Source organism: Tiliqua scincoides, chromosome 1, assembly GCF_035046505.1.
Source record: "Tiliqua scincoides isolate rTilSci1 chromosome 1, rTilSci1.hap2, whole genome shotgun sequence".
NCBI lineage: Eukaryota > Metazoa > Chordata > Lepidosauria > Squamata > Scincidae > Tiliqua > Tiliqua scincoides.
In genome coordinates this window covers 285930855-285943977 of record NC_089821.1, presented here as the reverse complement: position 1 = coordinate 285943977, position 13123 = coordinate 285930855, and the positions used below count along the sequence as shown (strand labels likewise).

Genomic DNA, 13123 nt, shown 5'->3' with positions numbered 1-13123 from the left:
AGTTGTGGTGGCAGCAATCTACCTTGCCTAGGTATTCCCAGCATGTCCCAATTTAAAGGGGGAAGCAATGGCAGGGAGGTGGGTGCCAGGTGCCAACTCTTAAGTGCTGTGCCTAGCCACGCATCTGACGTTCCTTACACTGACAAATGGCAGATGCATCTTAGCAGCCCTTTTAATACACACACAGAAAATGCTCCTGGTTTGTACAATCTTTACAAAACAAATCATTTTTAATTTCATGCACTTTGAAAACCATGTGCGGACTCCACCCTGCAGTGCTGAAACTCAAATCTACCCTGATTGAAACACACAGAAAAAGATAAAACATGAGCATGGTTAGTATCTGCTGTAAGGCTCTCCCTCCACTTCCCGATCTCTACATGGGAATGAGACACTACAGGACTAGCACTGGACTGTAGCTAGCATGAGAATAGCACAAGGGAGATCTGTTTTGTTTTGGTGTTTAATTTTCTTGAAAGGGGACTTAAATCCTTAGGTGATAAATCTATTTTGATCCAACAACAAAGGAACAGCCCCACCTGGAGGTGATACATGGAATATGTACAAAAGCAGGTTAGGACAAGGGAGGCAGAATCACATGCAAATCCATGAATCAGAGATAAATATCTTGGTTTGTGAGTGGAATCGTCCATTTCTATTTTTGGAATTACAGGAGACACTACCTGAAGTCTTAAACGGAATCTTGAAGAGCAAGATGCTGATCGAATAAGGCATCATTTGTTTCTCCCATAATGTTCCTCACCAGATGCCACAGTGGAACAGCCCATCCCCTTAAACATAATCCCTCAACAGGCTGCAGTTACATGTGCAGCCAAACAAACACGAACCATTCACAGGATTCAAAACTAACACCACAACTGAGAGTTCCACAGGGAACAGGAACCTTTAGGGAGAAGGAGAATAAAGCAATGTATTCCAGCTTATTTTACAATCTGCTACATTCTTCAGGTTAAAGATTAATTTCTAGCAAGCAGGTTTTTCTTAAGCAGCATTTGTAGGAGCTGATGTGCCTTTGCAAGTAAACAGCTGTTCCAGTCACACTTCAATACCTTTTCTTTTCCGTTTCTTTTTGCAAGTTGAATGGGAATTCGCAGCCCAAGGCATCGTTTGAAAATGCATGATACAGCAACTTTGCTGAAGTTAAGCAGGTCTGGGTTTGGTCAGTGATTGCCCTGGAAGTTGCCTCGGAACAAATTATTTCATTTTTATAATAATAATTACTACAAATATCTATATACTGCTTTTCAGCAAAAAAAAAAAAAAAAAAAAAAGTTCTCCAAGTGAAAATTAGCAAAAATTATTATGCCACCTTTTGACCAAAGCCCCCTACCCCAAAGCAGTATATAATTTTTGACAAAACAATTAAAACACATTTTAAATTATGCAATGTTTTAAAAACAGCACATCAGAGATGGGCAAGTACAGCACAGACTTTACGAGTCGCCCAGAGTGTTTCAGGCACTCTAAAAGACTCGAGTCCCAAGCCTTTTCCGTAAAAAAGTCAGCCACGGCTCTGTGGATAAAGCAAAGCTGCTGCCAGGGGGTGTGTGTGTGTGTGTGTGTGTGAGTTTTCTTTAAACACTCCCCCGATGTCCCTGTCCATCCCAACAGTAAACAAAAGCCATTCAGTTCTTTAAGTGAAGGCAGCAGTGCAGCACTGTACGGTCCCCAGTCATTATGAAACCCACCACATCATGGGCATGGGTGGACCTGGAGGGAGAGAGGGAGGGAGAATGCATCCCACAGCCTGGCAAAGTGGGAGGGGGAGGAGCAATGTGAGCAAGCAAGCAAACAAGGGGACAGAAGCAGCTGTGGACAGGCGGGACCCATCGCTTGCCTGCAGCAGCTGGGAGGCTAGCTAACACCCACCCACTCCTCCATGGCAGCTCTACTCAGAATTCTGAGAGTGTCATTGCGCTGTTCAAAGCCAGTGGCTTCCTCCTTCCAGGTAGTTACTTCTGCAACCCAATACCCTTAAACCCAAACAAAAAAATTAACTATTTCCCTGCACCCCCAGCCCATCTTTGCCTCCTGACTGAACATAACGTACCCTGCTGCTCACACAGATCTGAATGCCCAACTTCCGGATCACCATACAAGGTCTTTCAGGTGACACGGAAGTGGTGCAACATCAGAGTATGCAAGCAGCACCCCCAAGCCATGTCTGGGCAACTCAAGTCATCCAAATCCATGGTGCTTTCTGAGTCAGTCGCCCCAGACTCAAGTGCTTGCCCAAGCCATTGACACGTGACTCGAGTCAGCAAAAAAGCATGTTTTCACAACTCTGACTCGAGTCACTTAACTAGAGTTCCCATCGAACTTGCAGCACATACAAAAATCATGCCCCAGCAAAGCAGCCACAAGAACCAGAAGTGAAGGGTGCGGTAAGCATGATTCCCTAAAGACACCATATTGGATTTCATGGAAGAAAGACAGGATCACTGCTTTCTTTAAGGTGCATAGCTGTGCACCTCATAGTCAAGCTTCACACAGCCTGGAGCTGGGCTACCTGGAAGTTGCCAATGACGTGGCGATATCATCGTCAAATGCCTGGAGGTCCCAACCCGCAACCACACAACCATGAAAGGATTCTGTGCAACACGCCCAATTCTTACAGGGAAAGCTGGGCAGGATGCAAATGTAATAAATAATTACATTCTTAAGATTCACCTGCCTGTGTAAACCACCTTGAATGCTGTGCAAAAGCAGACAAAGGTGTGGGGGGTGTCTATAATATGCCATTCACCTACTCTGCTACACCACTTCCAGAGTCCATTTAACTATATTATTTAATGTCTGGCAAATTAGGATACTTTGCTACGAATTTTATTATGTCGTATTTAGTAAGTGAAAAGACTTCCCTTTCACTCCTATTTCCCTTTCCCCTCCCCCTTCCCTTCCCTCTTCTTTTAGAATGTTATGGTTAAAAGGCAGTGTGAGTGGCCAGCCAGCTGGATAGAGAAAAGACCAGATGTTGGTAAGAGATGGTTGAATGAAAAGAGATAAGCCAAGAAGAATTCAAAGCACAAACTGCTTAACCATCCTTTCTTTGAAGAAAGAAAGGGATCCTTAAAGGAAGAAGTTAGGACACCACTTTTTTTTTTTATCAGGACTCAAGTTTGTAGGGCTTGGAATGCAACTTTGGCAATTAAAAGAAAAGGAAACTTCTGTAGGCTTCCCCAGTGTGTCCTGGAGTCGTGCAAGGCTCTGTGCACTCCTGGTAAGTTGGGAGGAGGGATTTGTGCACCGGGAGGCGGCAGCATTCTACAAGGGGGCACCATCGCGGACCTTTGCCCTGGGGTGTGGGGCTGGGGAGGTCCTCCACTATTTTTGCAGGAACCACCCTTAAGATCCACCCTTAAAAGAAAGGACACTGAAATCCAAGGTAAAACTATTCCATCTTCTCAACTGAGATTGAATCATCAGCGCTGAAACAAAGTCTAACCTGGGTCACATCTCTTAGCCGATTTCTGACCAGCTCTGAGGGAGTGTTGTATGGCTGTGAATGGATATGTTCAGGAGACAGGAACTTCAGTTATTTTTGCAGCAAATCCATAAAAATTGGGTTTTTTAAAAATCTGCTTTCACCAATTAGCTTTTAGTAAAGATTTTAGCCTGATACCTTCTACGCCTTTGATCTGTGTTTAATGGAGCTTGATTATAATTGGTAAACACTACCTCAGAGTGGCTTCATCCAGCATAAAAGAACCCATTCCTTTGGGGAAGTCAGATTCATTTGGGTCGGAATCAGTTTGCCCATCTATCAACACCACCTCGCTATTTAGCCCTATGCTAACAGCAGAACCATAGATCACTGTTTCACCTTAGAAATAAAACAAGGGGGCAGCAGTAGTGGTAGCAGACCCCAACATTAGGGACGGATTGAGATTCCATTTCCTCTCAGCCTTGGCTTACTGACTTACTGTAAATAAGTCAGCAATTCATTCCAAGTCTGAGCTAAGATGAGAGAAAACTCAACAAATCAGCACTGCTTTGGGACAATCACTTCCACACACACACAAAACTGCAACTCCTCACTCAAACCGCTTTGGAACAAATTGCTTGTGTATCTTCGGCCCAGAAAACTGCATCTTAGAGCAAGATAATATCCCAGCACTGCTCTCCAAAAGCAAAAAAAAAGATAATTAACCTCCCCAAATGTCCCTGACAAAGCAATTCTGAAGCCAAGAGAGTTAGCTTCAGACGCTCGCTTAATAATTCTGGAGACTCCAAGCAAGCGGGTTTGTTTCCATTTCCTTACGGAGATAAGTAAATAGTTCCCCAATTTGCTGCCCATAAAGAGATGTTAGGAACTGCCAGGCTGTGAACATTAGTAGCAAGTGCAGCTCACACGTGAAGGAAAAGCAGAGAAGCGACGGAAGATGCTTCCTTGAAGCTAAGTAGGAACCTGCCTAGGAGCCCATGGGGAGCCCATTTCTTGTTTAATCTGTTCGTATATAATTGTTTCCTAATGATGATGTCCTTGTTTGGCCCCAGCAGGCACAAGGACCGGGGCTTCCATTGGGATTTTCTATCTCCCGACTACCATTCTGTGTATACTATTAAGCATTGCTGCCCATTAATTGCTGGGCATTGTCTACGTTCTTCTGAGATGCAGCTATAGGGAAAAAAAACCATGTAACTGCTAATTAAAAAATTTACCTCTGACGATGGTTCAGATGTAAGGAATATTCTATATACTTCAGAACAACAGTTCTCAGACTTCTAGTGGCTGCAGCCACTAGAGGCAACAAGGGCTTCAAGGACAGAAGCAGGACCCGGAGAAGGGAGAGTGTGTGGCTGTAGAAGGAAGGAGCTTGGAGAGACTGAGGGCCCAATCCTATCCCATTTTCCAGTACTGGTGTAGCCGTGCCAACGGGGCGTGTGTTGCATCCTGTTGTGGGGAGGCAGCCACAGAAGCCTCATGAAGGTAATGGAACATTTGTTCCCTTACCTCAGGGTTGCATTGTGGCTGCACCAATGCTGGAAAGTTGGATAGGATTGGGCACTGAGAGAGCAAGAGGAAGGAGCTTGGAGGAAAGAGGACAGATGGGTGGGCTACCTGACTGATGAACTGACTGATGGACCAAACAGAGACTGTGGAAGACTGCTGGAACAGAGACTGCTGGAGACTAGAGTATGGTTGCCACACCCAAGAGCTGCTGAGAGCCAGGGTGCTGCTGCAGTGGCCAGAGAAGCTGCTGGTGGGAGAAGGAAGGAAGAAGGACCTCTGCAGATTGAACAGGTGAGCCACCGTGGTGGTGGGGCAGTATTCAGCAGTGCTTTCTGCAGAACTGGGGCTAATTCGAGTGAAGAGGGGGAACTAATTAGCTTAAAGTGGGCATACGTTCTCTAGGCGAAGTTTGGAAAGGGAATTTGGCAAAACATCCCCTTTAGCCCCAACCCCTTTAGCAGTTCCTGCAGTTCACAAGGTTCCTGTCTGCATCATGCTCTCCACCCTTTCTCACCATCCCTCCAGGCAAGAGCTCTGTCGGCCATGGCCTGTCTGGGTTCACCATCCCCAGGGCTCCCAAATGCATCAAGTCCTGCACTGGCCGGTAGCGCCAATAATGCCTTGTGCACAGTCCGCCAAAGTCCTGTTGATACAGCGTTGTCCCAGCTCAGCAGTGCTCCCAGCCACATCAAGTGCTGTTGTTGGCCAGGAAGCACCCCACTAGGCCTTGCAGGCAGTTCACTGAAGGCCAGCCATGACCCAGTAAAAATCAGCTCGTGACCCACTTGTTGCTCACCCCACTCCACCCCACAATTTGTTGGGACTATTTTATTACAATTCTAACTCTGGCAAGCAAGCACACAGACCAGACAGGATTCAGGAATAATCAGGCAACATTTGGTTTTATTTTGCTCTGGCTTTGATTTTTGGCTTGATGGGTTGAGACCTCAATAACCAGTCACCTTGGCAAGGTTTTAATGCTGAATCATTACACTTAGGCTGCCATGTAAGAAGGAAAGAGATGGAATGAACTGGGACTCTTCCCCATACATTAAATGAAAAACCATCAGCCAGGGACTGACAGAGGTTAATGAGGCCATAGAGACACAAGGCCAAAGATCAAAGTCTTGCAGGGACTACTGGCAACAGCTATCAAACCACAAACTGTCTGCAGCACAGAAGAAAATCAGCCAGCTCTTTCATAGGCAAAAGATGTCAAGGTCATATTTCTTCTAATCAATTGTGTTAGGGTTGAGGAAAATTCTGGAATAGCTGACTTAGAATCAGAAGGCTTCCGATTTTTCAAGCATCAACATTCCTTCCATAGTGGTAGACCTGTGTTCTCTCTCTCTCTCTCTCTCTCTCTCTCTCTCTCTCTCTCTCTCTCTCTCTCTCTCTCTGGATAGGTGAATCTTGATACAGGCTCCCAGCCCATGGACCACCCAGCTCTTTACCTCTCTGTTCATTACAGTTGCTCTCTTTGAGAGGGCTCTTGCTTATTTCTACCAGATATACCACCAGCTCATACCATATGGCTTTAATGAACTGCTACAAAGACGTCAACATTTCCAGACACTGCTTACACCATAATCCTAAGCTTTTCTACTCAGAAGTAAGGCCCATTGTGTTCAGTGGGGCTTACTCCCAGAGAAGTATGCATAGGTTTGCAGGCTAAGTTAGAGCTCTTCTTATCACATTTGTGAGGGCTACTTCGTTGTCATTTGCCAATGGTGGGTTTTGCAAGGTGCACAGTTCATGCCACAAAGCAGGGTCACAACTTCTAATTTCACTATTCTGATGCTTGACAGATGGTAAAGAATACCTCTACATACGTTAGGATAGTGGTTCTCACACATTTAGCATCGGGGCCCACTTTTTAGAATAAGAATCTTGACAGGACCCACTGGAAGTGATGTCATGACCAGAAGTGACATCATCAAGCAGGGAAATTTTTAACAATCCTAGGCTGCAGTTAAGGATTGCAGGATTAAGTCCAATTTACTATCATTGTTAAAACCATACACATAGTAGTCCATTAGAAGCATAGGTCTGTAACATTTCCCCAAATGCAGTCACATACTATGGTAGCATCAAGTCTAATAAAATATTGAAATGAATGGGGACCTACCTGAAATTGGCTCGCAACCCACCTAGTGGGTCCCAACCCACAGTTTGAGAAACACTTCATTAGGATATAGTTCTGCAGTTCCTGTGGCTGCCTTCAGTACTGCTTCTTTATTTTCTTCTGTAATGTGAAAGGGGTGAGACTTGTCCATGCAATTTTGCCCTGCTCTTTTTGGACCACCCACTGCCATTTTAAATCAAAGCAAGGAATTTCTCATGTTATTGCTGTATTTGTTGTTGCATTCAGTTTAATCTTCCAACTGGTTAGGCAGTCTTATAGAAACACTGGCTTGTTGTTGGTGCCCAGCATCTGTTACTGAGGTATATACTACCTCCAGGGTCAGGGCCAGCCTTAGGAGCTGCAGGGCCCAATTGGAAATATTTTTTGCGGGACCCCAGGTTCATAGCCAAGGTCTGAAGAATCTTAGAGATATAAATAAAGTTTCTTATAGATTTTATATCTCTATGGTAGAACGGAAAGCAATCAAAACGTGCGTTAAAAAGTGCATGTAAGTTAACGAACCAAATAGATCTAAGCACATTTTAATATAAAATTGCATACGTGTAAGCCTACAATTTAACAAACAAAATGAGTAGATTATCCTAGCATGGGGGGGCCTTAGGCGTGGGGCCCAATTGGGAGCAATTGGTCCAATTGGCTTAAAGCTGGCCCTGTTCAGGGTAGGCCCAGCTATGAGGCAAGGTTGAGACAGGTCACCTTGAAGGGCAGATGAATGCAGATGGAACCCAACACCCCTCACCCACCTCCTGCAGCTGCATCATCTAGCCACTGATTGCCTCCTTCTTCCCCATCCTGCTGTTTGATGTTTTGAAATAGAGAGGCAGAATGGACGGAACAAACAAAACAAGAGAAGCACTGCCCCATTTCCACTTCTCCCTGCTTCCTTGTTTCAGTCCTGCTCTACTGCTCCATTTCAAAACATAGAGTGGCACAGGTAGAATGAAACAGGTAAGCTGGGGAGGGGCTGCCTCTAGTACCATATGATAGCATGGAGGAGGTAGCGGCAGCTATGATCCTTCCCATTTCCTGATCTCCAAGAGAAGCACTGCCCCATTTCCACTTCTCCCTGCTTCCTTGTTTCAGTCCTGCTCTACTGCTCCATTTCAAAACATAGAGTGGCACAGGTAGAATGAAACAGGTAAACTGGGGGGGGGCTGCCTCTAATACCATATGATAGCATGGAGGAGGTAGCGGCAGCTATGATCCTTCCCATTTCCTGATCTCTTCGCCTTTTGAATTTGTGGGCCCAGCCTGACTATCTGCTACAGCTGATACAGCTGCTTCATTCAGTTATCATGGCTAATAACTATCAATCGACCTACTTCCTCAGGTCTCTGATATCCAGAATTATGAACTATGTAGTAGTAATAAAAATTATTATTATAAAGCTCCTAAATTAGCTAAGCACTGTACTAGAATAAAATTGACAATCTTTCCACACAGGCTTGCAAACTAGTAATAGTTTAAAAAAAAATAAAGAAAATATACTGTCTGTCTATGTAACTTTAATTAAAAATCTTTATATCCTGGTTAAGTAAACACTTTGGACATCCCTACCTAATGGATTATGATAAATGTATGCCATCTCATGCTACATGGTAAGTTGATAGCCAGAATCCTAGATTTCAGATCAAGGGAAAAATGAATTAGGCTTGGTGAGCATGACAAACATAGTGGACAAGCAGGCATCATTCAGCCTTCTGGAAGAGGCACCAGGACAGGAAAAGGAGCAACTCCAGTTGCGAACCAAAGGGTCATCAGCAGAAATAATAAGTCCTATTCCAATTTACTCTACTTACTCTACTGCCAATGGTAACTTTAATCACACTATTCATAAGACCAAAAAAAATTACAACAGAAGGCCATGCATCATGCTCTCCTTAGTCTAATTATTTCTCATTTCTTCTGGAAGATGAGACCTTGTCTTCACCCACTCACCCCACTTCACACATGCACATATTTATTTCATCCTTCAACCACTATCTAGTTAAGGATATAAATATTCTAGTTAAGGATATAAATATTCCCATTGCTAATTCAAGCAGTTTATATTTCCACATTGGTAGCAGCTGAAATGCTAGAAGCTGAAATTCTGGGCTTGGGAAACTCCCTAAAGCAGGGTCTCTAAATTTTTCAGCCGAAGGGCTGCATCACATTTCTGGCACAGTGTCGAGGGCCGGAAAAAAATAATTAAATATAAAATTTAAATAAATACACTAGAGATGGAACTTAGATGAATGAATAAATGAGTGGGCTCAAATGTCCAGGACTTCTCCAAGCACCAACAGAGCCCAAGAAATAAAGCACACGCTTAAATGGACCCCCATTCCCCCACCCCACAAGCACAACTCTGGTTGTGTTTGGTCAACTGGGCCAGAGGCTCTCAGGGGATCAGAGGCTGGTCGAGGGCCAGATAAAGGCTTGCCACGGGCCACATCTGGTCCCCAGGCCAGGGTTTGGAGACCCCTGCCCTAAAGCAAGGAGACAAATCTATTTCTTTCTCAAATATCAGGCTGCTAAATCAGCAGTTGGGTTGCCAGCTTTAGGCTACAATCCGAAAAGTTGGACCTTGGTTTCCGCGAGGGATCCACTCCGGAAACCCCCGTGGATACAGAAACCCATGGATAAACACATCACAGATAAAGAAAGACCAGAAGTGCCTTTCTGAGACCCACAGAGGCTACATGCAGCTTCTGTGGGCCTCAGAAATGCTCCTGGATATGACCAGAGAATATCTCCAATTGCTTCCAGTCCAGCCTCCATCACGGATTTGGAACCCATGTTTAGTTAAACCACAGGTCCTGAATTCATGTATATGGAGGCAGGACCTGTACACACTTAACTGAGAGTAAGCCTCATTGAACACATAGGAACTTACTTCTGAGTAAATACAAATAGAATCACACTGTTGGAAGACCATCTTAGGTCTGGCTCTCTTTTATCCTAATGCCCTTTACCTGTGATTTGACATGGTCATATTCTTCTGTCCCACGTGGAACACTTCGGAGAGAAGTGAGGTAGTCATAGGTAATAACTGCAGTCTGCAAAATAAGCGAAAAACAAAATGAACAATGTGTCCTAGTGGATGAATCTCACTTATTAAGGGCTCTGGGGTGGGTGGGAGGAGGCAGGAGGGAGGGCAGAGGGCAGTCCTGGGGGGAGCAGGAGGCGGGGCTGGGACCTGGCAGTAATGCCGGACCCCAACCCTCTTTCCTGAGCAGCATGGAGCGACTTCAAGCCACTCCGCTCTCTTCGGACTTATTCCCCTCTTGAGGTGGCACAAGTCTGAGAAGACCTATAGGGGCTGCAGTGGCTTACCCAGGAGTAAGGGGAAGAGTTTCCCCTTACCTTCAGCTGAGCCAGTTTGGAACCCTATCTTGCTCTGGATACAGTGCAGACCTCCTGGCCTGCCTGTTCCAGTACAAGACAGGATTGCGCAATAAGTTGATTAAAGTAATTTTGACTTTCTGGCCCCTTAACATGGAAGTACATTCATCTTCCTCCAATGTGCTCTATCTTAGCCACTGCTAGTTATCTAGAAATTCAGCATCAAACCAGCAAAAGACTAGATCATCCTAATCTGCCTACTCAGAATCACTTATCTACTAAAACCTTTGTCAATGGAATACTTTCAGTAGTTGCTTTCAAATTCTGCCTACGCAATTCAAACATAGGTAGAGCACACAACAATCGTAACAGAAATGAAAAGGTTCTAATAATAACCTTTCTAGGAAAACACATCAATTTTTCTTTTTCTAAGAAACACAGAAGCAATGTAATTTGCCAGTGTCTCAGCAGAATTCTCTGTCAAATGTAGGAAAAGAACTCAGGAGAAACAATGGCTTGGTCTTCCTGTTGCCCACAAAAGCAGACCTATGAATCTGAAGTCTTAACAAAAAGCAGCCTAAAGAGGACTTTATCCATGAAAATGGAGCTCTTCCAATCCACTTTGCACAACTGCAGCACAATCTAATATGATGACATCATACTGTTCTCATGGTGACAAAACAGAACGGGTGTGGCTTGGATACCAAGACAACGAACAACATCACACTTTATACAATTGGATCGGACAGGATACGTTTCATGTTAGCAAATAGATCCTGCTCCTTTTTGAAGCTAATTCCACTTAACCATAGCCTAAAAAGATTTTGACCTTCCCACTCACAAGCTGTGAAACTTACCGTAGCAACTGCTCTGCCTATTCGAACAACCCCAAAATCATTGGGATCCAGGTGCTTGTTACTGTACAAGTAGAAACCAGTTGTGGATGCTGCAATTGTAGCAAACGATGCAAGTTTAAAGGCCCTTCTGGCCATGGAGGCAAATGCTGCAGAGAAATTTAAAAAAAGAAGTTCTTGGACAGTAGAAAAGAACATAAGAACAGCCCCACTGGATCAGGCCGTAGGCCCATCTAGTCCAGCTTCCTGTATCTCACAGCGGCCCACCAAATGCCCCAGGGAGCACACAAGACAACAAGAGATCTGCATCCTGTTGCCCTCCCTTGCATCTAGCATTCTGACACAGCCCATTTCCAAAATCAGGAGGCTGCACATATACATGGTTTGTAACCCGTGATGGATCTTAAAGAAAGATGCCAGATGTAGAAAGGGAAGAAGCCGTTTTCTAAAATAAGGTGCCACAATCACCTGACTATAGTGATAGTTAAATTAAACAGGCATACCTGCAGGACAGATTCAACCAGGAAGACAGGAACCTGACCATCCTCCAATTGCCCCCCCCTCCCCATTACCACCACATTTCCCTCTTCTGGGCTTATTTCTGGTTTTGAAGGACAGTTCAGGAACTGTCAGCCTGGAGAATACAATAACTTCAGGAGAAACCTGGCAGGCAGAGAAAATGTTAAGTACCTTTATCTTGCCAATCAATTCTTCCCTACAAACCCCCTCCCCAGGCCTGAATTAGCATTAGAAGGGAAGCACTTAGTTTTTGAACTTGGTTTCAACCAACTTGGTATGAGGCACACTTGCCAAAAATTGGCAGCCATCACTTAAAAAGATTGAGAAAAAGGAAGCACAGAACAGCTACTCAGGACCTCCTTTGCGGATAACAATCGAGAAACTCTGCATTTTGATTGCAGGGCAAGTGCATTTGGGAAGGATTATGTTTTGTTCATTCCCAAGAATTTGCTGTTAAATATGTGCATGTAAAAGGGAACATTTCTGCTTGAGACCTTAGAACAGATAGTACTGGGCTACATGGGCCTGCAATCTGATTACAATCCCATTGTACAATCCGAGTACAACCCAAAAGGCCTGGTTGGGCCAGCACACATCTGTTGTGCCAGCCCAGAGATTCTGCAAAAGTGCCATAAGGCCAGCACCCGGAAAGTTTGCGCTGGCCTGCCTTGGCAGCATGAGGTCTGGGAATAGACAGGAGAGGGTGGTCTGGGTGTGTTCTGGGGCAGGGGGAAGGCAGGCATGCAGGCCTATGGGTGGACAGGGTTTGGGAGGGGGTGGAGCCAGGATCCAGTACTTAGGCCCAATCCTAACCCCCATCACGGGCGGCCCAGCCTAGAGCCGGGCTACTCAGATCTGTGCCACTTTAGAGCCCAATCCTATGCATGTCTACTCAGAAGTAAGTCTCATTAGAGTCAATGGGGCTTAAGATGGCACAGATCCGAGTAGCCCCATTCAGGCTGCTGCCACATCACCCAGAGTAAGTGGAATAGATTCCCCTTGCCCTGGTTTGCACCACAGCCAGCTCCAACCCTGTGCTGGATACAGTGCAGGCCAACCAGCCTGCCTTTTCCAGCACAGAATAGGATTGGGCTGCCCATATACAGCAACAGATTCTCTTTGAGCCCAAGCCGATGCATGTCTACTCAGAACTAATTTCCATTATAGTCAATAGGGCTTACTCCCAGGTAAGTGTGCATAGGATTGCAGCATTATAGCGAAACCTTTCTAGCTGCAAGAACAATCAATAGGGTGGTTGCAGAACCTTCTTCCCTTTAGGTTTAGTATCCAATTTTGAAAGGA

The 13123-nt window shown here is 45.0% G+C and overlaps 1 protein-coding gene across 4 annotated transcripts in view; it reads right to left on the bottom strand.

The window, feature by feature from the left end:
- The window catches only part of ADCK1 (aarF domain containing kinase 1), a 131601-nt gene extending 120152 nt beyond the window's left edge, over positions 1-11449 (bottom strand). For all 4 annotated transcript variants that reach the window (XM_066612112.1, XM_066612114.1, XM_066612113.1 and 1 more), the window contains exons 1-2: positions 11306-11449; positions 10079-10162 (exon numbers count right to left, since the gene is read on the bottom strand). In XM_066612112.1, coding sequence (XP_066468209.1) covers positions 10079-10162; positions 11306-11440 — 219 coding nt within the window. In that variant the 5' untranslated portion in view covers positions 11441-11449. The remainder of the gene's footprint in view (positions 1-10078; positions 10163-11305) is intronic.
- Between the last annotated feature and the right edge of the window lie 1674 nt (positions 11450-13123).